This window comes from Seriola lalandi, unplaced genomic scaffold (genome assembly GCF_002814215.2).
Source record: "Seriola lalandi dorsalis isolate HSWRI2012SDOR001 ecotype SW California unplaced genomic scaffold, Sedor1 jcf7180002054517, whole genome shotgun sequence".
NCBI lineage: Eukaryota > Metazoa > Chordata > Actinopteri > Carangiformes > Carangidae > Seriola > Seriola lalandi.
In genome coordinates, this window is record NW_019525070.1 from 1,218,290 (window position 1) to 1,243,608 (window position 25,319).

Below are 25,319 nucleotides of genomic sequence, written 5' to 3' on the forward strand. Positions count from 1 at the left end.
GAAGGAGAGAGAAAGGGAGACAGTGTGAGCTCCCGCACATGTGAAAGGTTATCTGTATTTATGAAGACAGGAGGAAACTGAGGACAGGACATTTATGTGGACGCTGGGAGTGACGAGTCTGAACAACTGGAGACACACCTGCCCCCGGCTGTTAGATCTGAGGTGAGAAACTGATCATATCAACGCACCCAGAACATTAGACAACACTCTTGTAGGGTACACCTGCACACACACACACACACACACACACACACACACACACACACACACACACACACACACACACTGAGGAGAGAAACTGTTGTGAGGACAGCTGTCTTTTCATTGTAAATGCTCCAGTTTAGGTTTGATATTAACCACCTGACCTGATCACCTCAACCATTCTAGTTACACATTATACTAACATCAGCATCTGTATCCTCTAACATTAGCTGGAAAAGACTTTACATAAGACATTATTTAACAAAGGCACCATGTGAAGCTACATTCTCTACATTATCTTCCTCTCTCTCTCAAACACACACACTCCCACAAGTACACACACACACACACACACACACACACACACACACTCTGGCAGAGGCAGTGGGCGGGAGCTTAAAAGAGAAAGTGAAAGTCACCGGCAGGAACATGAAGGAAGGATGATGAGGCTGAAATGACTGAGGTAAAGCTTTCTGACATTTCTATTAAATATGAGCTATGCAGCCATCACACGACAAGCTTTATTTTACTAGCTGTAACGCAGTTAGTTACGTTTCTCAAATCATAGGTTGTTGTAACTAACAGCTTCCTCCTTTCAGTGTGGTAGAACAGGAACTGCTGCATGTGCTGCCTGATTTGAACTGCAGTTATGCTCCTGCAGCTGTTGTCACCTCACAGTTATAGCTGTGTCCTCACCTTGATTCATCCGCATGGAAAATCATGTGGTCCGTCTGTCACATGTTTGAGTCTCCTTTAGCATGAGTTGTGTTGTGGCCTGACACATTAACAAATCTCAGTTCGCCAGAATGAACTGAGCATGTTGTCCAGAACCGTCTACTTCCTCTAAGTATCAAAGCTAGGATCCAGTCAAACGCGTAGCAGCCCGCTGTGCTGTGTGAGCAAAGGCCAGAAAATGAGAGTCTGATTCAGGGAAGTGAGTGAAAAGTCTTTTCAGGAAGAAGTAAACTGTACTTTTATTTTTTGCCATAGTTTTTAAGTGAAGATCGTGACCATAGGATAAACCTGGCTGGAGGAAGCAAAGCATTATTATGCCGAGGGCAGAATAATAACGTTGTCTGAATGAATACTGTGCCTTTTAAGAGAATCTGTGTGTCCTTACTCCTGCACTAATGTCTTTCAGGTATAAGAAGAAGTCCTGAGAACCTGACTGACGTTTTTGCTCCAGCTTTATCAGTATCCAACACTCACATCAGGTGGTCCTTAGTCGCTCCCTGTGTTTGGGATGTGACCGAGTGATTTCAGTACTAGTTGTCAACCTGTCTCCCCATTTAGCCTTTTTTTAAAAAAATTTTTTAATCAGTGGTTGAAGGACATTTCCCCCACAATGGTCTTGTTAAGGCTGTTAGCGCTGTCTCTATTTCATGTGTGTCTAGTTGGGTGTCAGCCCAACAGTTCACAACAGGCGTCAAGCCCTCCAGGAGAACAATCTCCTTTGGGTACTGATAAACTGTCCTTCCCCTGGAGCCGTCTTCGCCTGCCAAGGTAGACTTTGCAATACGGGAAAAATGATGACAAAAATTGTTGGACCTCTGTTTTTGAGTCTCTGATTAAAAAAGCAACGCATATTTCTTTTCTGTAGGTACATCATTCCTCTTCACTACCGCCTCCTCCTGCACCCCAACCTCACCAGTCTCAGTTTCACTGGCTCAGTGCAGATCCAGATTGATGTCCAGAACAATACAAACTGGGTTGTATTACACAGCAAGGGTCTACAGATCTTCAATGCCACCATTCTGAACCAGAACCTCGCTCATCTGTCTGACCAGGTAGCTGTAAATACAGAGCTACAGGTTGCTTATCCTTGATACTTGGATAGATTGGACGCAACTTCTCTCCATTTCTTATTAATTTGACATCTCATTTTCTCTTCGTAGGTTCTTCCAGTTCTTCATAACCCTCAGCATGAGCAGATTGGCATTTTCTCTCCCAGGGTGCTCAGCAGTGGGCAAAAGTACTTTCTGTATATTGAGTTTGGGGCAGAACTAGTAGAAGGCTTCTACGGCTTCTATAAGAGCACCTACAAAACCAGCACAGGAGAGACCAGGTAAGAGCGAATAGATTCTTACACATTCACATACTGATGTGTTACAGTTACAATAAAGTACAAAAGGTATCTGCTGATGTCTCCTTGCAGAATCTTGGCTTCAACTCACTTTGAGCCCACGAGTGCTCGGATGGCATTCCCTTGTTTTGATGAGCCAATCTTCAAAGCCAACTTCTCTTTGCGGATCAGGAGGAGCCAGGAATACATTTCTCTCTCCAACATGCCAATAGTGAGTGTTGCACATGTGCTATTTCCTACATCAACTATCATACATGATCAAATGTGTGTGATCAAATGGCTACAATTAGATATTTGTGTAATTCAGGTGAAGACAGTTGAAGTAAACAATGACCTGCTCGAGGACCGGTTTGCTGCGAGCGTGAAGATGAGCACATACCTTGTAGCGTTTGTCGTCTGTGATTTCAAATCGGTCACTGCAACAACATCCTCTGGAGTGCAGGTAAGGCCTCCAAAGCAATATTGGAGTTTCTGAATTCCTTGGTTAAAATATTACTTTCTCTGTCATGTTATGTTTAATGTATTGTTATGCATCTATAGGTGTCCATCTATGCCGCCCCTGAGAAGTGGTCTCAGACCCACTATGCCCTGGAGGTTGCAGTCAAAATGCTGGACTTTTACGAGGAGTACTTCAACATCCGCTATCCTCTACCCAAACAAGGTAAAACATTTTTTTTGTTCTAGTTCTGTAACTAAACCAATGAGCATTTCTTTATCTCCACATTTCTGTCATTTATCTTGTCACTTTCAGTTCTGTGACCTGAGTTTTCCCTCCCTCAGATCTGATTGCCATCCCAGACTTCCAGTCCGGTGCGATGGAGAACTGGGGTCTGACCACCTACAGAGAGACCAGCCTTCTCTTTGACCCCCTCACATCCTCTGTTTCCGATAAACTCTGGGTTACTATGGTGATTGGCCATGAGCTTGCCCATCAGGTGAGAGTGCCACAGCGTATAATGACACACAGGATTAAGTGTTTGTTGATATACAGTAGTCCAGATGCTCATAAATCACTTCATTACATTCAACAGTCAACACAAAGCAGTAAAATTTTAAATCTTGTCTGCAGTGGTTTGGTAACTTGGTGACCATGGAGTGGTGGAATGATATCTGGCTGAATGAAGGATTTGCCAGATACATGGAGTACATTTCAGTGGAGGCCACCTACCCTGACCTCAAAGTGGTGTGTGATTTCATCTGAGACATCATTGAGTAATAGATTAATATTAATCATTAGGCCCAAGGATTATTAATGATGTTCTGTGCACAATCTTGCAGGAGGAATATCTACTGCACACCTGCTTTGCAGCAGTTGGTCATGATTCGCTCAACTCCTCTCGTCCAATATCCAGTCCAGCAGAGAACCCCACTCAGATCAAAGAGATGTTTGACACAGTCTCCTATGACAAAGTATGCTTTCAGTCACACAGAGGGCTACACAACTGATAATGACATCATCAGGAATATATTATCTGTGAAAATGTAAAACCTGCAAAATCAGGGATAAATAAAACACATATGATGACTACATAACTATTGATGAACTATTAATTGATCTCTATATTAACACTGTAACAGAAAACGTTTCACAAATGGCTTTGAAAGCAACCTATAGCATAGTCTGTTGTGGCTTACTGATTAAAATGACCCTTTCTCTCTCTCCCGCCAGGGAGCATGTGTCCTGCACATGCTGCGACACTTTCTGACAGATGATGTGTTTCAGAGTGGGATAGTGCGATACCTCCGCAAATACAGCTTCAAAAATGCACGCAACCAGGACCTGTGGGACAGTCTAGCCAACGTAGGAACACAAATTACATTCAACGTGCAAAACACAGTGTGGTCCTTTGTCATCTTGTAGAAGAGAAGTCAAGGGGCAGCCTGGAGGAACTGTATTTGAATTTGTCAAAAATAGATGCAGCAAAGTTTTTCTTTATGGGGGATACAATTATATGAATGGATGAGAGCTGTCTGATCTGAACTAAAAAATGAAATAGCATGAAGCTTGCGCTTGTTGAGATATGTTTTTTCTGTTTTTACAAATTATCTTCTCGTCTTTTTAACCGCTGTGGCATAAGACAAAGAACAGAAATCATACATTACATATTTTTCCAGCTGTTCTTTAAAATCTTTTTTTTTTTTGTTTTAGCCCATATATTACACGTCAGCCATATTTTATGTTTCTGCTAGCTTTTTGATTCATGTTTCCCTCCTTCCAAACAGCTGTTGTTTTCCATTCCTTTCATTGTGGGGCAAAAATCAATTTGCTGAGACTTGAAAGTTGCTTAAAGTAGGTAATTAATCAAAGTGAAGATTATGTCTGTTTTCATTGCAGTTAAAGTTATGTTGTCTGTGCCTGGTAAAGCAGTTGTGAGAGCAGATTGATTTACAGTAAAAGGAATTCACTGCCTTGCCATGCATTGAAGACAAACCACTGCTGAAAATAAAAGCAGACATAGTGTTCACTATGATGGATTACCAATCTCAAACAAGTTTAAAGTCTTTAATTTTCTTACTGCTCTGAACTCACCTGGAATGAAATCCATGAAGGTAGAAAGATGACATTCAAAATCTAAAAGACTATAGTGTACTGGTGTGTAGATATAAGGCGCATGTCATTTCTTTGCAATGGACTAAACCATGAAGAAACTGTCATGCAGGTTAATAGAATTTGAAAATGAATTGATTCTGTTTTTCAGACATGCTCAGAGGAGGACTTCATCTCAGGAAAACACTGTTACAGCAGTGGCCAGGCCACCAAGAATGCAGTGAGTAAACATTTAAACATAAACTCTTTAACCTCTCCTCATGAGTTGCCTATTATAAATGTCACACCATTTACAAGATTACGGCCACATGTGTTGATCTCCAGCTGTCTCCTACAGTACCTTTTTGCAGGGGAACATCTCGATCTGACAGCCATGATGAACACTTGGACTCTGCAGAAAGGTATTCCTCTGGTAACTGTAACAAGGAAGGGGCCTCGTCTGCTGCTTAGACAGGACAGGTTCCTGAGGACAGTCCTGCCTTCTGACCCTCTCTGGCCCATGTTGCAGAAAGGGTGAGCATGCACATGCACATCTACATGTATTCACAGCTGCATAACCATTCTCAGCAAGAATTTGATTTCAAGCAACTTTCAGTTTTAGTTTGTGTCTTTTAAGAATACTCTCTGCTCTTGTATAGTTTCCTTTGGCATATCCCTCTGACATACAAGACCGATGCATCAAGCACCATTCACAGACACCTGATGACAACACACACAGGTAAGAGGGAAGAGAGAAGATGCTAAATACAAGTCATACATATCTTAATTTTTCTTTGCAATTACATTGTTTTCTTTTGCCATTTATGTGCCATTTAGACAGTATCCACATAGGAGAGGAAATCAGCTGGGTGAAGGTAAACACTGACATGACTGGCTATTATGTGGTGCATTATGGGGATGATGGCTGGGATGAGATGACCAAACTGCTGAGGGAAAACCACACTGCTCTGAGCTACAAAGATAGGACTCACTTGATACACAACGCTTTTCAACTGGTCACGTAAGCATCTGTGAATGTGTTTGTGGGTCTGTGTATGAGAACGAGAGACACATTTTTTCTATATGTCTGTATTTTACACGTAAACAAAACAGCTTTGATTATCCCACCAGAAATAGCACCCAACCTTTTAAATATTCTTGTATTTCTCTAAAGGGCAGGTCACCTGCCGATCAATAAAGCCTTAGACCTGATTGGTTATCTGCAATATGAGACACACACAGTGCCTCTCATCCAAGGACTGGGCTATCTGGAGGCCTTTTACCGGATGATTGAGAAAAGGAACGAGCCTGAGCTCACGCACGACCTGGGGGTAAGAAGACAAGAGGACACAGACTGTATGATATTTATATCAATGTCAGCATGAAATTGAGTTCATGTGAGACGCTGTTTCCCTGTGTGCTTTGGCGCAGATGTACATCCTGCGATTCTTCCGTGCTGTCATTGACCAGCAGACATGGAGTGACAGCGGCTCTGTATCAGAGCGACGGCTGAGGTCAGAGGTCATCTCTCTGGCTTGTCACCTGGATGACCCTCCCTGCCTGGAGCGGGCACATCAGAGCTTCAAAGACTGGCTTCAGTCCAATGGAACACTCAAGTTTGTCTAAATAACATTTTTACACACATCATTATTAACAACAGTTGATACATTTCACATAAACAACTGTGCTACACTGGACCATATCACTTGATATTTCATCTCTGCTTGTGTTTATTCCAGTTTACCCACTGATGTGGCAGAGACAGTGTATTCAGTTGGAGCACAGGATGACCATGGCTGGACCTCACTCTTACACACATACAACGTCTCCCTCTCTGCAGCACAAAAGTACAAAATCCTGTTTGCCTTGACCTGCAGCAGAGACACCAGCAAACTGGAGAGGTATATCTTCTTCATATTATATTTTTCCACACAGTTAATGTTGCCATCTTGTGGCAAACATGGGGTATGGTACTACAGTATTGCTGCTAACACATATTCTACTTTGTATTCTTGGTCAGTAGGCTAAACAACTTCAAATAAAGGCTTTTCAAGTGACAGATAATGTGTCACGAAGGCAGCATTTTTGTATTTTAGTCAGCAGCACGTGTGTGTTTGTGTTGCAGACTGCTGGAGCTGGGCCTGGAAGGGACGGTGATTCGATCACAGGATCTGTCTAGTCTCATCCTGATGGTGGCTAGGAACCCACGGGGACATCACCTTGCCTGGAGCTTTGTCGAAAAGAACTGGGACACACTGGTTAAGAAGTTAGTAAAACAAAATGGAGACACTGTGAATGAAATTGTAGTATCAGTCAAAACACGTAATGCTATGAAAAGACAGAATTCCTTACTATTACAATAATATCTTACCAAGTGTACAGCGATCAGCCACCACGTTAAAACCAGGTGACAGGTGAAGTTGATAACATTGATTATTTAATTACAGTGACACCTGTGAAGGGGTGGAGTACATTAGGTAGCAGGTGAACAGTCATTTCTGTAAATTGATGTGATGGAAGCAGGAAAAATGGACAAGTGTTAGGATCTGACTGACATTGACAAGGGCCAAATTGTGATGGCTAGACAACTGGGTCAGAGAATCTCCAAAACAGCAGGTCTTGTAGGATGTTTTCGGTATGCATGCAGTGATCAGTACAAAATTAATGCTGGCTATGATAAACAGCTGTCAGAACATACAGTGCATTGTATCTTGCTGTGTATGAGCTAGTCTGTGAGTTTGATGAGAATACTCTGTGTAAACCACTGAAACTTCCGTGCAGTCCAATAACAAGTTGAACAGGTTTGATTAGACCAAAAGCAAAACAAGAGGAAGTTGATCCCACAACTATGAATGCAGATATAATAAGATATATTTGTTTGTGACTATATTCTCTGTTGTCTTCCTGACCTGCTGCAGGTTGGAGTTGGACTCATTTTGCATTCGAAACATCCTCATTGGCACCACAGGCCAGTTTTCTTCACCAGAGGAACTCGCTGAGGTAAATATACTCTTAAATCTTGAACTACAAGGTGACTTAGATATCTACCAGCATTGTCAATATCAGAAATATTGTTTCTATTGACAGTATTTTCGAAAGGTAGATGGGTATGTTTTGATTTTAATTCCTACACATAATCCAATGAAATATCAAATTAGTGATAAAATCAAAACACTGTAGTCTGAAAATGACTTTAAAATGGTAGTGTCTGAGAAACCTAACCTTCTTTGCCCCTCCATTTGCTCTGAGACACAAAGGGCTAATTACTGTTTGCAGCTGTAAAATATTTTGGTATTGACCTAAAAAGACATGTCTAAAAAAGCAAGTCATTTTTCAGTTGTGTCCCTGTTTGCATTTGTGTAAATGTATGTATGTTTGATTCCCAGGTGCGATTGTTCTTTGAGTCCATCAAAGAACAGACATCTCAGCTGAGAGCTACTCAGATTGCCCTGGACAACGTACAGAAAAATGTTCGGTGGATTCAGAGGAACCTAGAGACTCTGAGAAATTGGGTGAATGAGCAAATGAAGTGAAGGACAGCCGAAAGAGAGGTTGTGGTTGACAGATGCCATAGAATGGATATTTGATGGTGTTTTTTAATTTCTAAGTGTGTTTGTGACATCACTGGAGAGTTGACAGTTTTGTTTATAAAAAGCGTTTTGTAAATTTTGAGGGGACTAATTTGTTAAGAAAAAAATTTAAGTGGTAAAACTGGCAGCTGATCAGTAGCAGTCTGTTTGTGATGAATTGTGCGTGTACCATGAAGTGTGTGTGTGTGTGTGTGTGTGAGAGAGAGAGAGAGAGAGAGAGAGAGAGATCATTCCGATTTAACACAAATTCTCTGTAAATTGATTCTTCACCAAATACACAATAAAAGGGTTATCTGTACCATCTCTGTGTGTTAACTGACAAACATCCTTGTGTTTTTGTGTACATGTGTACAAGTCCAACCACTGTGTGTGTGCCTGTCTGTGCTTGTGTATGTGTATGTATGCTTGGTGTTAATCATATTAATTTAATTTAGGGTTAAGACATGATGTTAAGGTGTGGTAAGAACTATCATGGTTTCAGGGAATTAATTTGGAGCATTGCATTGCCCTCATAATTAGAGTGAAAGTATGTGTGAGTGTGTGTTTGGAAGTCGTCATGTTGACCGTTTGTTTGTGGATTCAGACTTGGTTTTGGGCTTAAGGTAAGACTTGTAAGTATAGGTTGAGGTTAGGGTGAGGGTTAAGGTTACGCATCTAACGGTCAGGGCTGACATCATAGACTGTTTAAAGGTTGAATGTATGTATAGCAATAGGATGTCCTCATAAGTAGTATAGTAAGTATAATAAAGAAATGTGTGTGTGCGTGTATGTGTGTGCGTGTGTACGTGTGTGTGTGTGTGTGTGTGTGTGTGTGTGTGTGTGTGTGTGTGTGTGTTGTGCTTGTGGCGCCCTGGCCCCGCCCTCGACAGTATCGTCCAATAGTGTGTGAGTATTGTAATTTGATGGGAGGTTGTCAACAACTGGTTGGGGAGGAAGGAAAGTGTCATTTGCTCGCTAGTTAGTTTGCCGAGCGTTTTGGAGTGAGATTTGTTTACATATTTCTATCGTAAGGTTTGACATTTTAGACAACTCTTGCCGTATTCACGTATTAGTTAAGCAAACAGCTATGGACGATAAAGTTAAGGAAACAAGCTAACGTTAGCTGAACGAATGTCTTTCAGTCAGTTAAAATTGTTGGAAGTTGGCTCGTGCCTAGCTAGCTACTACATAGCTAACGTTAGTACAGTGAGGACGGGCTGCCAGTTATTGTGAACGTCGGATAGCCTGCGGTGGGTCGTGGCTAGCCATAGAAACATCACGTCTGTCGAGTTGCTGTAAATGTGAGGAGGTCCCCTTGTTTTGGACGCGAGGGGCTCTTTGAGATATCCAGCCATGGATCCATTTGACAATAACAGTACAGGTAAGGAAGGAAGGTGGTAGGTACAGTAACAGCAAGCTAATAGCAGCAGGCCAGCTAAAAACTAACGGGATGTTAGCTGCAAGATGTCTGGGAGTGACATTCACCCGAGGACACATGTTTAGGGGGGTGGGTTTGACTTTTGACGAACCCAACGAAAACTACATTTGTGTTTTCCGATTAATTTGTTTCTTTCTCTCTTTATTGTTTTATTTATTTATTTATTTACAGTTGATGGATTCTCAGAAGCTGACTTAATCGCACTGTCAGTCTGTTGACAGTGCTGCAGAGACATGATAACATTTCTCTTCCCCTAAAAGCACAAAGCAGAATTTGTAAATGTTGTAATTTATTTACGTATCGTTTCGATTTTATTTGAACTGAACAAAGCCAGTAATACATTTCTAACAGCTTAAGCAATGGATGTCTTGAGACTCCTGACAGAAACAAGTTGTCTGTTAGTTGTTTGTTAAAACCCAGCAGCCCTGTTTGCCCAGTTTAAACCTGTCGGATTGATAATAGCCATGTTTTGTTTGGTGTGGAGAGCTGATAAGTCATGCCCGCTCAGCTCAGGCTACCAGCAGCCAGCCGCTTTATAACCTCTGTTATGGTCCCATGGCGTCAGGGGCTTTATTGAAACAAACAAAAAGGCCAGTGCACACACTATAACAGCTCTCAGGGAAGCGTTTTGAGTGGATGTCATTTAATTTCAGTTTTGTCTCGATGACCAAATCACAGCAGTTTAACTTCCTGTTTTCGTGTTTGTGTTCTCTTTTGTGACTTAGTGGTGTTAGTAGAAGACCAAGCTCGCATTTCGAAATCACATTTTGATCAGATATTGATGAGAAAGCTTTAGCAGAAAATCCTTCCCACAAGTTTTTCATCATCATCTAAGCAACAGATAACAGTGCTCTGGCTCAGCACTCAGTGTCTACAATATGTAGTGAATTTGTTGCCTGTTCTTACCAGGTCTGAATCAGTGGACATACCTGGCAACTCAGACGCATATATTTAACTGTAGTTCTGTGACTCTAAGGTAGGCTGGATAATGTTTTCAGCTAACAGGAAGAGCACAGTCAGCAGATAACATGCCTGACTGCTTCATTTACATACAAACTTGATGAAAGTGCAGGAGTTGTTGGTTATTCACATTCGCCTGGCCTGTTTTCTAATTGTAGTCTAGATAAAAACCATTACATAAACTGCCTCTCCATTGTCATCTTGGTGGTATGAAATAAATATCAACATAACAATATCCCACAGCTGTTAAAAATAGATATGACAATCATTTAAGTTTGATACATTTTTTTTGGGGGGTATTTTTTATTATATCCTCTTCTGAACATTACACATTACCTCCTACTTAGCTCCAAGCCTATTTTTAGACATTCATACCACAGCACTGAGGTCCAGACTGATACACAGTGGCAGTCCATACAGTCATATCAGAAACACTGTACAGAACTGACAAAGAGCTAAATTCCCCTCTCACATTTCTGGGCTCTTGTCTTCCTTTTGGGGAGTTAAAGCTCACTTTGTTTGGTGTCATTGTGTTTGTGTGAACAACATGCATTCAGTAGGTGTTTACTGTCTCTCGGTTCTTTCCACTTAAAACCATCACCAACTGAGACTGAAAAAGCATTGTCCTTAGCCTATAACAGCATGAATGGAACGTGAGACAAAATGGGAGACATGCACAGCGTAGCAGTTTGCTACTTCTATTATTATTAGATTAGGAAGTTGAAAATGCTTCTGATTGTTTCAAAATTACTACAGCAGCCAGAAAATCACATGGACATTTTGTAAGAGGTGACTCTTCTTAAGATGCAGGTTAGTTGTGGGAATGCAGGCTTTAAACTGCAGTAGTACATGACATGGTGAGATGATGAATATTTGTTATATTTGCTTTTTCCTAGTTTTGAAGCCATTTCCTCAAATGTTTAACACTGTTATTAATGAACGCACTATGAAGGAAATAGGAGAGTTGTCTTAACAGACTTTGTAAAGTAAAGTGCTTTGTGAAATGCTTCAGAGTAGCTGCCTCTCCAGCCTGATGAACCCATTCTATGTAGGTCAAAGTACCAGGAAAGACTTACTAACAGGAAACTGAAGAAACTCAGTGCTTTGTTAAATGTGGTTTCATGTTACCTGCACATTCAGTGACATTACCAAACCTTTGTGTTGAATAGTGGCTTGCTTCCACTGCTCTCTTTGGAAAACTCCAAAAACACAGCACATACGGTATACTTACATACCATGGGTGTATCAATGTAAATGATCTTCTCACACCTCTCTCATTTCCCCTTTTGTCAGTCCTCTGTCTGATTTCTCTTCCTCTGTGTGTTGTAGAGCGAGCCAACCTACCAAGGAACATGATTGAGAACAGCATGTTTGAAGAAGAGCCTGATGTCGTAGATTTGGCGAAAGACTCCACTGCATTTCCGGTATATCTATATCATCTTATGCCAAGCTATGCATTCCTTCACTTCAACGAATGCCTGGCTCAGTGAATGTCTTAGAAGACATATTTGCACCACTCCACCCATTTCTCACATGTGCTTTCATTTGTAAATCTATAACTCTTAACAGATTGGCTATTAGCAATATAAATAAGGATCACTTGTGGGTAGCCAGTGATGCTTATTTGCAAACTTTCAGTTCAGCATATACAGTGCTCCTCTTGTACTTATATTCTACCTATATATAATCAGCATTGTGTGAATTACTTCTAGCAACAAGGAACTTAATTTTAGCGTGATGAAGATGCTGTATCTTCACAATGTAAATTGTAAATTTGATCTTATCTTTACAATGAATTCTTCCTCCATGTCAATTTCTGTTGATATAAACATTCTTAATCATAACGCCACCCAACAAACCCTCCTTTAAATATCATCCCCCTTTACATCCCTAATGTCCAAGATTGTTATTTTGCCACAACCACATTTCTAATTTGAAAAAAATGCTAAAAATGCTTTCCTGTCATTATGATTTAACTTGTCATCTGTGGCCTGTTGTTAGACCCTTCTCTGTCCTGATTACTTCCCATTATTCCCCTCTCTGCCCCCAATCTGCTCACCGCCTCCACATATGACATCTTACCCTGTGCTAATTAATTTACCTGGGAGTGCAATCCAGTTATTAACATTACATGGGAAACACTGCACAGCTTAACTGGAGAATAACAGATTGTACTTTGCATGCTCTCTGCAGACATTTCCTGCTCTTGACCCAGATGAGGTGGTGTTTGAGCCCCGTAGCTCACGGCTGCTTGTGCGAGGCCTGGGAGAGAATGACATGGACGAGGATGAGGAGGACTGTGAGTCTTCAGCCCGTCTGTTGGGCATGTCCTTCATGAACCGTAGCTCTGCTCACAGATCCAACTCTTCCCCATACACCAGACAGGCTCCACCAAGGTAATGCACTGAAAAGGTCATCATTTGGAATAATGCGCAATATCTTGGCATAAAAAGATTCTCAGTTATCAGCCCAGTTCTCAGTTTGTATGATCATTCTGAAAAGATCAGGCTGTCAAAATGATAGACATTAAAACTTTTGTGCAGCTTAATGTCAGTTTATCTTGTTGGCTGTTTATATGACAGTTTATTCCCTGCTCAAGTCTTGGAAAATTTATACAGGTGTCATTTTCTACATTATGCAGATCCAGTAAACCGCCAAAGCATGTACAAGTTAATGTACATTGGAATGCTGCTACCTTTCATTCTTTATGTAGAAGCATTCAAAGTAAGTGATGTTAAACTCTTCCTCGTTTCAGGTCATGTTCACGACCCTCGGCCCGTACCATGGTTGTATGTGTGTTATTCCTGGTGATAGTGGCGTCTATGACCATGGTACTGTACTTCTTACCTGGATGCACCTTTACCAAGGTAAGAAAAATATTCACTAGTTCTGTTTAGGTAGGTTTTGCAATAACATTAATCACTGTTTCTATACATTAAGTCAATATCTCTGTCAGACTATTTCCCTCTTTATTTCTCTGTTGCTCTATACTCAATCACACACCTATTTCCTTGGCTCAACCCAACCCTCCATCCTTCTGCAGACAGGTTGTCGTAAGCCAAACAAGACCATTCCCGTAGAGACAGTCTACCCTCTGTCCACAAATGGCGAACTGTTTCCATGGGCTCAGCTCCGGCTGCCTCACAGCATACGTCCTCTCAGCTATGACCTCACCCTGGCACCTGACCTCGACAACATGACCTTCACTGGCTCCACTGTTATTTCCATGTCTGTGCTTCATAACACCAAGCGGATTGTCCTGCATGGTGCTAATCTCAACATTACCAAAGCTACCTTTAAGGTGGGATTGGGAGAGGGGGTTTGTGACAGAGTTTAGATATTTTAGATGTCATTCTCTAATGTGAAAAGTCTTCCTGACTAGTTGAACAGAACTGCATTCAATGATTTAATTTCTGCCTGAACAGCTTTTGTCTGCTAGTTGTTAACTGATAATTTCTCCCTCTTCCAGCTGGGTGATGGAGAGGCCAGTGATGTAACTGTACTGGAGTACAAACCCAGACAGCAGATAGCTGTTAAATTCTCAGAGGAGCTGAAGGCAGGCCAGTACTGTGTTTTGACCCTGGATTACTCTGCCAACCTCTCACACACCTATGATGGTTTCTACAACAGCTCCTACACTGATAAAGATGGAAACAAAAGGTAGACTTGACTAATTATCTGTGCTGTAAGTACTTCACAGTGGCTGAAAGATGAACTGCAGTAACAAATAACAGTTAGAAATGTAAATTGGAGGTAGCTTTATTGTTTTACATGCATTTAACAAAATTTTGTTTTCAGTATTATCATGCTCCTCTCCCTCTTGTCCCCAGAGTCCTAGCTGCAACCCAGTTTGAACCACTGTCAGCCAGGAAGGCCTTCCCTTGCTTTGATGAACCAGCTTTCAAAGCCACCTTCCTGATTAAAATCAACAGGAAACAAAACTATATGACTCTTTCCAACATGCCAAAGGTACTGTAACATTACTTATGATCTGTTCATTTCACAGAATGAAGCCAAGTGTTGAAAAATCTTGTTTGCTAAATGGCTTCTTCAATGTATTTGTTTGGTTGACATAATTTTTTCTACTCTAGCATTTACAGAATATTTGATATAAGGGCTGCCAGTATTTGACAGTTGAAACTAAAAACACTAACATAAAACAGACCCCAATTTTTAATTACATTTGGTTTCAATAGTGGGACACATTTAATTTTCAGTACAGGTTAAACTGTTAAAGAAAACCATTTTTAAAAATACTTTTCATGTAGTAAGTAAAAAACAGAGTGTACCAGTGTCTGTGCTCAGCATTACTAGGTTAGCACAGATGTTTAATGTTTACAGGCTTAATGTGTTACTAGCATTTTGTTAATAACACATAGTCAACTGCAGCTCATCAGAAATGTCATGTTTGTCACCTAGCTAGCCACAATTTTCAGAACAACATTATGTGAAGTCACTCACTCTATATTCTGCCCTGTATTGAGGGACCGGTGACTCATTCCTGTGACCACAGTGACTTGTTGGTTGTCATCTTGTCCTTATGCTGTGTGTTTCAGGCTAAATCCACACCACTTACTGGTGGCCTCATGCAAGACGAGTTTGAAAAAACCAGTGTCAACATGAGCACCTACTTGGTGGCCTTCGTTGTTGCTAATTTCACCCCGGTCAGCAAAAATGTCTCAAAAACTCAGGTAGGTATGACAGTGATATAACTTGTTTTTCCTTTTAATTCAGGTTGTACACCCTCTAATCTTTGTTTACTTAAGTTTGTGTTGTTGCTGATAAACTGTCTGGATGTATGTGATAGTTATGTCTGCTTGTTTTAGGTATCTGTGTACTCTGTACCAGAGAAGAAGGAGCACACTGAGTACGCTATGGACACTGCCTCCAAACTCCTGGAGTTCTACAATAACTTCTTTGAAATAGACTACCCCCTCAAAAAACTAGGTGAGGGCACACGGACATTTCATGCAATGTGTACAGTATACACACTATTTATCCCCCACTGATTATTACTTTTCTTCACTCTTTACACACCCGAATATGCTCCCTTTTCTTTTGTCAGACTTGGTAGCCATCCCAGACTTCCTGGCAGGAGCCATGGAGAACTGGGGACTCATCACTTTCAGAGAGACCAGCCTACTGGTGGGCAAACAGTCCTCTCCTCTGGAGAAACAAGTAGTTGCCTCGGTCATAGCGCATGAGCTCGCTCATCAGGTAGGTTTGTCTCCTTTTGTCTTTGTGTAGCAGAGGCCATGAAGATTATCCAAGTTGTAATCTTTCTGTGATTGTGTTGCAGTGGTTTGGAAACTTGGTAACTATGAGCTGGTGGAATGACCTGTGGCTCAATGAAGGCTTTGCCACTTACATGCAGTACATGTCGCTACAGATAGTGTTGCCCAAGCTGGACATTGTAAGCTCTCACATCTGGATCATGAATTCATTCTCACATACTTGAAGAAGATTAAGTTGTGTGCCTCACTGTGTGCCTGTGCAGTAAGTCCTGTGTTTGTTTGCAGGGTAATTTGTTCCTGGCGGTGCGATTCAGAGCCTTGGACAAAGATGCACTAAACTCCTCCCATGCAGTGTCGACCGACGTTAATACGGCGGAACAGGTGGAAGAGATGTTTGACTCCGTCTCCTATGAAAAGGTACACTTTTATATACAATATGTAAGTAGATAAGTTTTCATTAAGTCACTGAACTTCCGCAACCAGCAGAGACATTTCTTGACTGGACCTCACACTTGGTTAAAACTGTAGCACTCTGTTTTGTGTCTGATAACAGATGCTTTGTGCCTCTCTGTCCTACCAGGGTGCATCCATTCTTCTGATGCTGAATGCCTCTCTGCCAGGAGATCAGCAGTTCAGAAAAGGTATCATTCAATACCTAAAACAGTTCAGTGGATTTAACACAGACACCAACGACCTCTGGAACAGCCTTACACAGGTGTGTCTGTGTGTGTCTGTGTGTGTCTGTGTCTGTGTCTGTGTCTGTGTGTCTATGTGCCCTTTTGTTTTTTGGTGCAATTTTCATTGATTATATTGGATACTACACATCAGCAGTTTATCTCTTTGGCTACTACCCTTACGTCCCCTCTGCAGTCTGTCAGCCAACCATCTGGCTAAAGTTTATTTTCCCTGACATCAGCTGCTTTTAGCGTGTGTTATTGTCATCACATAATCACACCTGATCAGTGTCACAGGAGCTACATTATTGACATAAAAGGCAGAAAATGACTTGTGATTATAGTTGATAATGTTATAATGTTGTATGGAAGTCAGAGGACAGGATACTTTAGATACAGACATTACATTGGATAATTACTGTCAAAAGGGCTTGCACCAAGTGCCCTTAGTTTAATGGCAGTCTGCCATCTCATTACTTGCCCCTGCTGCTTCTGTTGAAGCTTTAGTTGCACCTGCCTAGTCTTGCATGAGTCATTAGGAGGTATGCCACGATACTACCAGTCCTAAAAATCTGTTAGTATTAAAAAGTTAATTAAATGGCAAAACAAGAATAGTGGATTTTGAGCGTGTTGAGGCTTGGCTTATTTAGTTAAAGGACATGGTTTAGATGGAATCTCTGAGTTGTGTGAACTTTTTGTGGATATCCCATTTATCTATTTGCCTCTGGTAATATGCTGCAGAGATCTCATAATTGTACCTCAAATCTTCACAAACTCTCAGACCTCTCCCACAATTATCTTCATATATACAGAAAAGACAATGAAAATGGTGTTTGCCTGCACAGACTCTGGATTTCTCTTCCTGTCCTCAGGTCGAGGTCTCAACGCAGCACCAGAATGTGTCAGAGATGATGAGCTCATGGACATCACAGAAAGGCTTCCCATTGGTCACTGTGAGCCGCAAGGGAAGTCAGTTGACCCTCACACAGGAGCACTTCCTCCTCACATCTGACAATGCCACGCATACTTCCAGGTGGGTTACATTACCACACACGCAGACACACGCACAGATCATAGAAACACGCCATAACCATAACTGCATTGTGCACTCTCTTCAGCCTGTGGAATGTTCCAGTGACGTACGTAAACGACAGCTGTAGTTTGGCCCCTGAGTGCAGACAGGTGTTCACTCTGAAGAACAAGACAGGTAAAACACCAAGTTTTAATCTTCTATCTTGAACGAAGAGTAAGATATTTTAATCTACACAGCCCTGGCTCTGTAAATGGGAAATAAACAAAGTGACTCACACCAAGCAGCACAGCACTATTCCAGCCAATCAGCAACAGGGGGCATTTGTGCCTGTGCACAGGAGAATGGAAAGAAACGGAGAAAAGGGGAGATGGGTGATATTCCACCGGCACATATCGTTTCCTATCAGCAGAAATGTTTAAGTCTTTCTCTGTTCTGCAGTTGGGATATGTGCGATGCTTTTGACAGTAAAGTAATTTTTAATTCTGATTCTGACTCTGGGCTAACATAACCTTTGTTAGCCTAGCCAGTAGCCACAGTGGCCAGTCTGACTAATCAATAACATGAATTTACAGCCAACGAACCAACTAACGTGTATTACTTTTATATAATTTCACCAATGTGTCCGTGCTTTAGCAGTTCTGAAGAAGCACTGAAGGGAGGGGTGTATTTGTTTTGCTATTGAGTTCAAATATTAAAAGTCTTCTCCTGCACTGCTTACTCTACCTTTAAGCCTCAGAATCCTTGGTGCATTGTCAGAAGATACATTTGTGTGTGTGTGTGTGTGTGTGTGTGTGTGTGTGTGTGTGTGTGTGTGTGTGTGTGTGTTTGTGTGTGTTTTTAGGTACTCTAAAGCTGCCAGAAAGTGTGAAGTGGCTGAAGTTGAACTACAGAAACACAGGTTTCTACATCGTCCACTATGGAAATGAGGGCTGGGATGCTCTCATAGAGGCTTTGTCCAAAAATGTCAGTGTTCTTACACATGAGGACCGTGCCTCTCTCATACACAACATCTTTGCTCTCTCCAGGTATGAGAGAAAATCTAAAGAGTCTTTTTATACCTCCGCGCTGGCTGCAGCCTGGCCGGAGGCATTATGTTTTCAAGTTGTCTGTCCATCTGTCCCATTCTCGTTAACACGATACCTTGGGAATGCCTTTAGAGAATCTCTTGAAATTTGGCACAAACATTCACTTAGACTCAAGGATGACCTGATTAGAATTTGGTGATCAAAGGTCAAATCACAAAATTTTACACAAATATCTAATTGCATAAAATGATGAAGTGAGGACCTTATATAACTAAAAAACACAAGTGGAGGAGTATTTTCTAATTCTTGCATTTCACTCTCCTTTCACACACTTCTTCCGGTCACTTTCCTGCATTGTCACCAGACTGGGACGTGTATCCTTCAATCAGGTCCTCAGACTGTTGAACTACATGTCCAATGAAACAGAGACTTCTCCTGTGACAGAGGCCTTGCTACAGCTCAATCGTATCTACATGCTGCTAGACAAAAGACAGGAGCATGTTCTTGTGGCCCGCATGAAGGTACTATATACACACACACACACACACACACACACACACACACACACACACACACACACACACACACACAGTCTGGTGCTGGTTGGACAAAATGAAACTAGAGGATCTGCCGTTTGTAATTGTGGCTTAACAGTGACAACATCACTCCTGTAAATGACTGCGGAAGGAACAGATACCTGCTACCTTCAAATGGCTGTAAAGACGCTCACCACAGTAGAGGCCATTAGTGTAGACTACTTATGTTATGGATTACAGAGCTGATAACAATCATTCATTCTATATTCTGTCTAGGTGGCATTATTACCAGTCAAATATAAAACTTTTTTGTCAGCTGGTTGAAAAATGGAAAATTAAAGTGGTAAGATGAGCAAAACATAATAAATTGTGATGAAAATACTGTGGAACAAAGGTGTTCCAAGTAGTTGACCTGCTCTGAGCAGGTGGGCACAGGACAGTGCGAAACACACTCCTTGGAGATAGAGCCCATTACATGAGTTTAGTGTTTGTGTTCTAATGTTAATTTTGTTAATCTGTTTTTTTTTTTTTTCTTGCATGTAACAGAATTATATTACGCATCATTTTGGTTCTCTGATGGAAAATCAAACATGGGAAGAGGAAGAGAGTGTGTCTAAACAGGAGCTGCGCTCAGCCCTGCTGGAGATGGCCTGCAGTCTGAATGCAGTAAATTGTACTCAAAAAGCCAAAGCCCTGTTCAAACAGTATGAGTCCAATAGCACTTTACGGTATGTAAAGCACACAAGAAACTTTCATTTTTCTTATCCTGGTCATGCTAGCAACAGGGTGAGCAGTGTAGGGCACACATCTTTTCTTTTTAGAGATAGAAATTACCTTTAGTAGGGGTGGAGGCGGCTGTAACTTGATTGAATGGGTAACTGGAATTTGAGCTGGTGGAAGAAAACTGAAATTTTAAGCAGTTGTAAAATATGTAAATTATGTTTACATATTTATTCCTTCTATATGTATTTCCATAGGATACCAGGCGATCTGCAGCGAGTTGTATTCACTGTGGCTGCTCAGTCAGATGAAGGTTGGGAGTCTTTGCTCAAAATGTACGGACATAACACTTATGATGCAGAGAAGCGAAAAATGCTACAAGGCCTAGCATCCACTCAGGACACACGTCGTTTAGTATGGTAAGTGTTTGTATGTCTGTGTGTGTGTGTGTGTGTGTGTGTGTGTGTGTGTGTGTGTGTGTGTGTGTGTGTGTGTGTCTGGACAGAATCAAGCAGCAACATCCTTTCTTCATTCATTCATGATTTGTTGAACACACACACTTAACAAGTCAGTTTCATTTGGACCCATCAGGGCAGCAATGTTTTAAATGTTAATGCATGTTGTTTGCTGTAAGTTCATTCAAGTCCACTCCAACTGCTTTGGTTTGTACTTACAGTGGATGAAACAGGCTGCTTACTAATGCAAGTTCACAAAACTGTGCATCAAAATCCTATCAATCCATCCTGAAAGAAATTTCATAGAAAATTCAATGTAAAAAAAAAACAAAAAAAAAACTTGACCACACCATCCTGAGGATTCCCACCTAGGCCAGGGTTTGATATAATATTGTTGCTTCATATACTTCAGTGTCACCCTCATCACCATATTATATATCGTCATATATTGTACATTACCCAGATGATACTTGATTTTTGAGGCTAATCTTAAAATGGACTCCTTGGTTTTTTGTTTAGGTTTGTTTGTGTCCAAGTTACTGAATGAATGGGACAGTTTACAATGGAAAATGCAACTTGTCAGTGCTCTCAGTGGTCACAAATCAACCTCAGTATTTCTGTACTGCAATTACTTGTAAGTTATTCTCTGAATTATACACAGATACAGATATCAGCTGATATATTGGCATGGCCAGGTCATTGCTCAACTTTGAGTTAGTGTCCAGTTATATAGATTCTATGACATTCTCATCCAGAGTGACTTTCAGTGTGTGCAAAGAATGAAATGCATTTTCAGCTCACTCTGCTTGTGCGTAACAGGCAAAATAAATGCACGTTGTGTACTCGCCTATCTTGGTGCATATTACTATCTTGATAATGAGCCCTTGGAATAACAGTGAAATACTGCGATATTCAGACCAGGTTTTTGTTGGTCAATCGCACAATTGCTGTCCACCTCAAGATAGCAATGCGTGCCAACAATGCGCTTGACCACACCTCATTTTAAGACCAACACGCCAATGACCACAAGTGTATTTGCTCTTTAAACAATGTGGGTGCTGGACCGGAAAATCACACCTGTGTCTGAAACTAGCAAAGACACTTGCATTTTGCTTTGCACTGGGTGTAATAGAGGAGTGTACAGAAGTGATGATAATGAGGTTGAGGGTATTGTCAGTGCTGTTTATGCACTTAAGAGCATTTGAACAGAGCACTTATTTCGGTCTGTCTAGGATTCTAAAGGCAGGTCTAAACGGGGATATCATCCAGACACAGGAGTTGCCTTTGGTCATCAGCACTGTGTGTAATGGCTTCGCTGGCTACTTGTTTGCCTGGGATTTTGTACAAGAGAACTGGGACCGACTCATAGAGAAGTAAGTGGTTTGTGTCTGCTTCATACATGTTGTCATTGAGAATACATTTAAGGATTAGTTCACATAAAGATGAAAAAATTAAATGACATCAGTATTGATTTACAATTGTTTTTTGCTATAGATTCCCTGTGGGCTCCTTTGCAATCCAGACAATCATTAAGTCTGCCACCTCCCAGTTCTCCACACAGGCCCACCTTGATCAAGTATGTTTTTTTTCTTCTAATAGAATATGTATTTGAGGCTCTGTTCACTTGTTTATGGTGAGACATTAACTGTTTGCCAAATGGTCTTTATTGTTTTACTATATGTCAAGTCTGATCTAGCAAACATCTCACTGTGTGTGTGTGTTTGTGTGTTGTGAAGGTACAGGGTTTCTTCTCCGGTCTGAAGGAGCGTGGCTCTCAGATGAGGAGCGTGCAGGAAGCTTTGGAAACCATCAGGTTGAATCAGCGCTGGATGAACAACAATCTGTCTACACTCCGAAAATGGCTCTAATACAGGCACTCCATCCGGTCTCGGCCCCACTAACAGGCAACTGGGGCATGTCGTCAAGACAACAGCAGTGTTTGCACTATTGTAGGACTGTGTCTCCTAACTCCCTTTATCCAGGCCAGAGTATTAAACAAAGCCAGAGGTTGTCCTCTACCTGGGTGGACAAGGTGTTTGATTTTCTGAGATTGGTCCTGTAAGTTGTATTTGCTAGCTCAGGGTGGCTCTGATTGTGTGTCTGACAGGGAGTTGTCAGATGCAAACACACACTCCTCACACTTTATGCTGTCGACCAAACCTCTCCTCTGCAGCTCTCATATAAACCTCATGCCTGAGCAGACAATCATGCTTCCCCCACCCTTCTTTCGCTCAGCTTGCTCTCAGGCATGTAACTGTACGAGCTGTATAATGGCCACTTCAATAAGACTAAGTATGAAGAATGTCACTGTTTATGTGTCAGTCCTGGACTTTCTCTCAACTGTCGGATAAATGTAGATGCAGTTGTCAGGGATTCCTCAGCGATGAGAAGTTGACATTACAGTACTTGAGAGATGTTAGTATTCTTAGAATTAAGCTAACCTCGTATCTCTGTGTCATGAAAATCTGTGTAGAAATGATAGCCGCGCGTCAATCTTTACTGTAATTATTCATATAACTTGAAGCATTTACTATATTAGTCATGGTTTGGCTAGAAGATTGGTTGATTGTGCGATAGCTTAAAGTACCAATCTTGTGTCAGCATCACTTGAATGTACTGAAAAACCTTCCCACTGTGTACAGTAGATGGCGTAGTGCACAGCAGTGCAGGTTTAAATCAACCAATGTGTCTTAGGTGAGAGCAGGCAGTGCACACTGGAGCCAAATGTCGTTAGTTCTTTCTTTCTTTCTTTCTTTCTTTCTTTCTTTCTTTCTCTCTTTCTCTCTTTCTTTCTCTCTTCAGTCATAAGCCCAATTTAGCTCTAATCAAAAAGTTTTATTTCCATTGCTTTTTTGCGTGCAGTGCAGTCACTGTACACGCTCATGCTTTAACCCTGTTTGCTTGTAAACTTGTAATTATAATGTAAATATGCTCAATCCTACAACCTTTTTCCCTGCGATTTTGGATGTACTGTTTTAAACATCATGACTTTTAACATTTAAAGATTTGCTTTCTGTTGTGTGTGTATATATAGTGTAAAGGGGAAATGTATACAGAGAATTGATCAAGAGTCTTGGTCAAATACTTTTTATCGTATTTCCTGATTTAGACCACCACAAGGAGGTCCTTAGCTGATGAATGTTTGTGTTTTAAGGGCTAATGTGCATATTGAAGATACAAAGTGTATAGAAGAACATTTCTATTGGGCATGATTAATCTGCCCAATAAGATGTTACTCATCAGCCAAAAAAAAATACAGAAGGTTTAAAGTTACTCCAACGTTTAGCCAGCTGCGTAGCCTAGCTATTTATTGAGAGAGTGTCTTTACATAGTTCCCCAAGTTTTGCTCCAAGATGTTATTTAAATACAGCTATACCCATCCTGAGCTTTATTTAAAGTGATAGTTATTCACTTCATCACTGAAATTCAGGATAACCGACCTCCAATAGATCAACTGATTTTTCTTTAGAAATCCTGGTTATCTTCATCAGGCTTGTATCTGTTGTTTTTCGTTGTCATATTGTTGTTTAAAGTCTTTTTGTGTCATTTATGTAAAAACTGTGCTTGCAGGAATTTTCAAGTTCAGAAATACAAGAATACAAACACCAGTAATGATACCTCTGTGTGCATAGGTGGGAAACAGGTGTGGGATGATGTGTTAATCTTTGCACTAGTGACTCCTATTGGTCAATTGAGGTGTTTGCACAATATCAGGGTCTGCTAAGCTAACCGCAGGACAGGTTGGGTTTTGATGAAACTGAAAAAAGAAAAGACACACAGAGTGACACAACGGGTACTTGACGAGGCACCCGTGTGTTTACTTCCTCCCCAGGTTAACAGTGGGCAGGGAGCAGTATGAGGAATCACACTGCAGACAATTGAAAAACTCCTGACGAGTAACTCAGACTTACAGGATCTTATTGTGGTTTAAATTTGTATCCACAGTATTTCCATTGACTTACTCCATGCAGCCCATCGTAGTTTCTCAGACTGTGATAATGTGTGGCATTTAAGAATAAATGCACATATAATAATACTTTTATATCCTGGCTAATCGGAACAGTATTATCACTCCAGACACTTTTCCCACTGCCAGGAATCACTTCAGTTCAACTTTGTCATCAGGATGGCACACTGATTTCCCACCTTACTTAGCATGCACTTAGCATGGACCAGTCAGATGGCGTAGGGTCTCAGATACAGGTGTTTTTGATGTCATTCTTGCTCTTATCAGGTACGGGGTTCAATCAAAGGTATTGAATCAGTGATAAGAGAATTGTATGGGGTACCAGATGTGCTATAAAGCCCATCAGATTGTGTTCACTGGGGTGAAATGCTGCAGACGCTTTTAATAACTGTGTTGCTCTTCATGTGAACAAAATATAAATAAAGTTGTTTTCTGAAAGTATTTGATTTTCCTTTTTATGGCTCTACACTCAGCAGCCCACCAGACCTTCCCACATTGTTGACCTTAATTCAAAATAGACTTGCATTGGTTTTCTGTCACTGATTGACAACGAAATTGCTTATTGGCTTTTTGAATTATTTTGAAGTTGTTTGCTGAAACAAAACTTTTTGAGTGGTGATGGTTCAAATCAACTTAAGCTGCATTCAAATTCTGTTTAGTTACGCTAGTTTTGAAAAGATTGATTTGTTTGGTTTGTGGTTTTGAGTCAGGGACAGGGACTGATTTGAGGAAGGATTTAAAACAACTTCTGGGAGTTTAGTTAAAGCAGATAAGCTTACTTAATGCAACATGGAAAATACACATTACTGCTGTTCTTAAAGCTAAGCCACCTAATAAAATGAGTTGACACGTGAGAAGAACATTAATCCTATCTGGAAGAACAACAGTCCCAGGACA

The 25,319-nt window shown here is 41.0% G+C and overlaps 2 protein-coding genes across 3 annotated transcripts; both read left to right on the plus strand.

The window, feature by feature from the left end:
• Positions 1-40: 40 nt before the first annotated feature.
• On the plus strand, positions 41-8,699 carry erap2 (endoplasmic reticulum aminopeptidase 2). Of its 2 annotated transcripts, none has more exons than XM_023413488.2 (21): positions 41-162; positions 1,343-1,704; positions 1,802-1,988; positions 2,097-2,266; positions 2,357-2,495; positions 2,592-2,726; positions 2,825-2,945; positions 3,065-3,219; positions 3,354-3,467; positions 3,563-3,694; positions 3,954-4,085; positions 4,984-5,052; positions 5,170-5,345; positions 5,471-5,550; positions 5,649-5,832; positions 5,986-6,142; positions 6,243-6,427; positions 6,551-6,712; positions 6,937-7,077; positions 7,730-7,811; positions 8,198-8,699. In XM_023413488.2, the coding sequence occupies exons 2-21, from the start codon at positions 1,547-1,549 to the stop codon at positions 8,342-8,344; spliced, it is 2,826 nt and encodes a 941-aa protein (XP_023269256.1). In that variant the 5' UTR covers positions 41-162; positions 1,343-1,546; the 3' UTR covers positions 8,345-8,699. The 2 variants fall into 2 exon arrangements, with proteins under 2 accessions (XP_023269256.1, XP_023269255.1); XM_023413487.2 differs by lacking the exon at positions 41-162 and adding an exon at positions 537-664.
• A 650-nt stretch (positions 8,700-9,349) lies between these two features.
• Positions 9,350-24,863, plus strand: lnpep (leucyl/cystinyl aminopeptidase). The gene is made up of 22 exons (XM_023413562.2): positions 9,350-9,761; positions 12,108-12,202; positions 12,972-13,174; positions 13,534-13,645; positions 13,822-14,079; positions 14,248-14,438; positions 14,609-14,747; positions 15,335-15,469; positions 15,605-15,725; positions 15,844-15,995; positions 16,078-16,191; positions 16,298-16,429; positions 16,593-16,727; positions 17,559-17,719; positions 17,805-17,893; positions 18,561-18,744; positions 19,109-19,265; positions 19,827-20,008; positions 20,258-20,419; positions 21,688-21,828; positions 21,950-22,031; positions 22,192-24,863. The coding sequence occupies exons 1-22, from the start codon at positions 9,734-9,736 to the stop codon at positions 22,321-22,323; spliced, it is 3,105 nt and encodes a 1,034-aa protein (XP_023269330.1). The 5' UTR covers positions 9,350-9,733; the 3' UTR covers positions 22,324-24,863.
• Positions 24,864-25,319: the final 456 nt, after the last annotated feature.

Excerpts from the sequence above, each read along its gene's own strand:
- lnpep (XM_023413562.2), top strand. The coding sequence starts at position 9,734 with ATGGATCCATTTGACAATAACAGTACAG. Across the intron at positions 14,080-14,247 it reads TTACCAAAGCTACCTTTAAG|CTGGGTGATGGAGAGGCCAG; the intron begins GTGGGATTGGGA and ends TCCCTCTTCCAG. Across the intron at positions 16,192-16,297 it reads TGTTGCCCAAGCTGGACATT|GGTAATTTGTTCCTGGCGGT; the intron begins GTAAGCTCTCAC and ends GTTTGTTTGCAG.
- erap2 (XM_023413488.2), top strand. The coding sequence starts at position 1,547 with ATGGTCTTGTTAAGGCTGTTAGCGCTGTCTCTATTTCATGTGTGTCTA. Across the intron at positions 2,496-2,591 it reads CTCTCTCCAACATGCCAATA|GTGAAGACAGTTGAAGTAAA; the intron begins GTGAGTGTTGCA and ends TGTGTAATTCAG. Across the intron at positions 7,078-7,729 it reads TGGGACACACTGGTTAAGAA|GTTGGAGTTGGACTCATTTT; the intron begins GTTAGTAAAACA and ends GACCTGCTGCAG.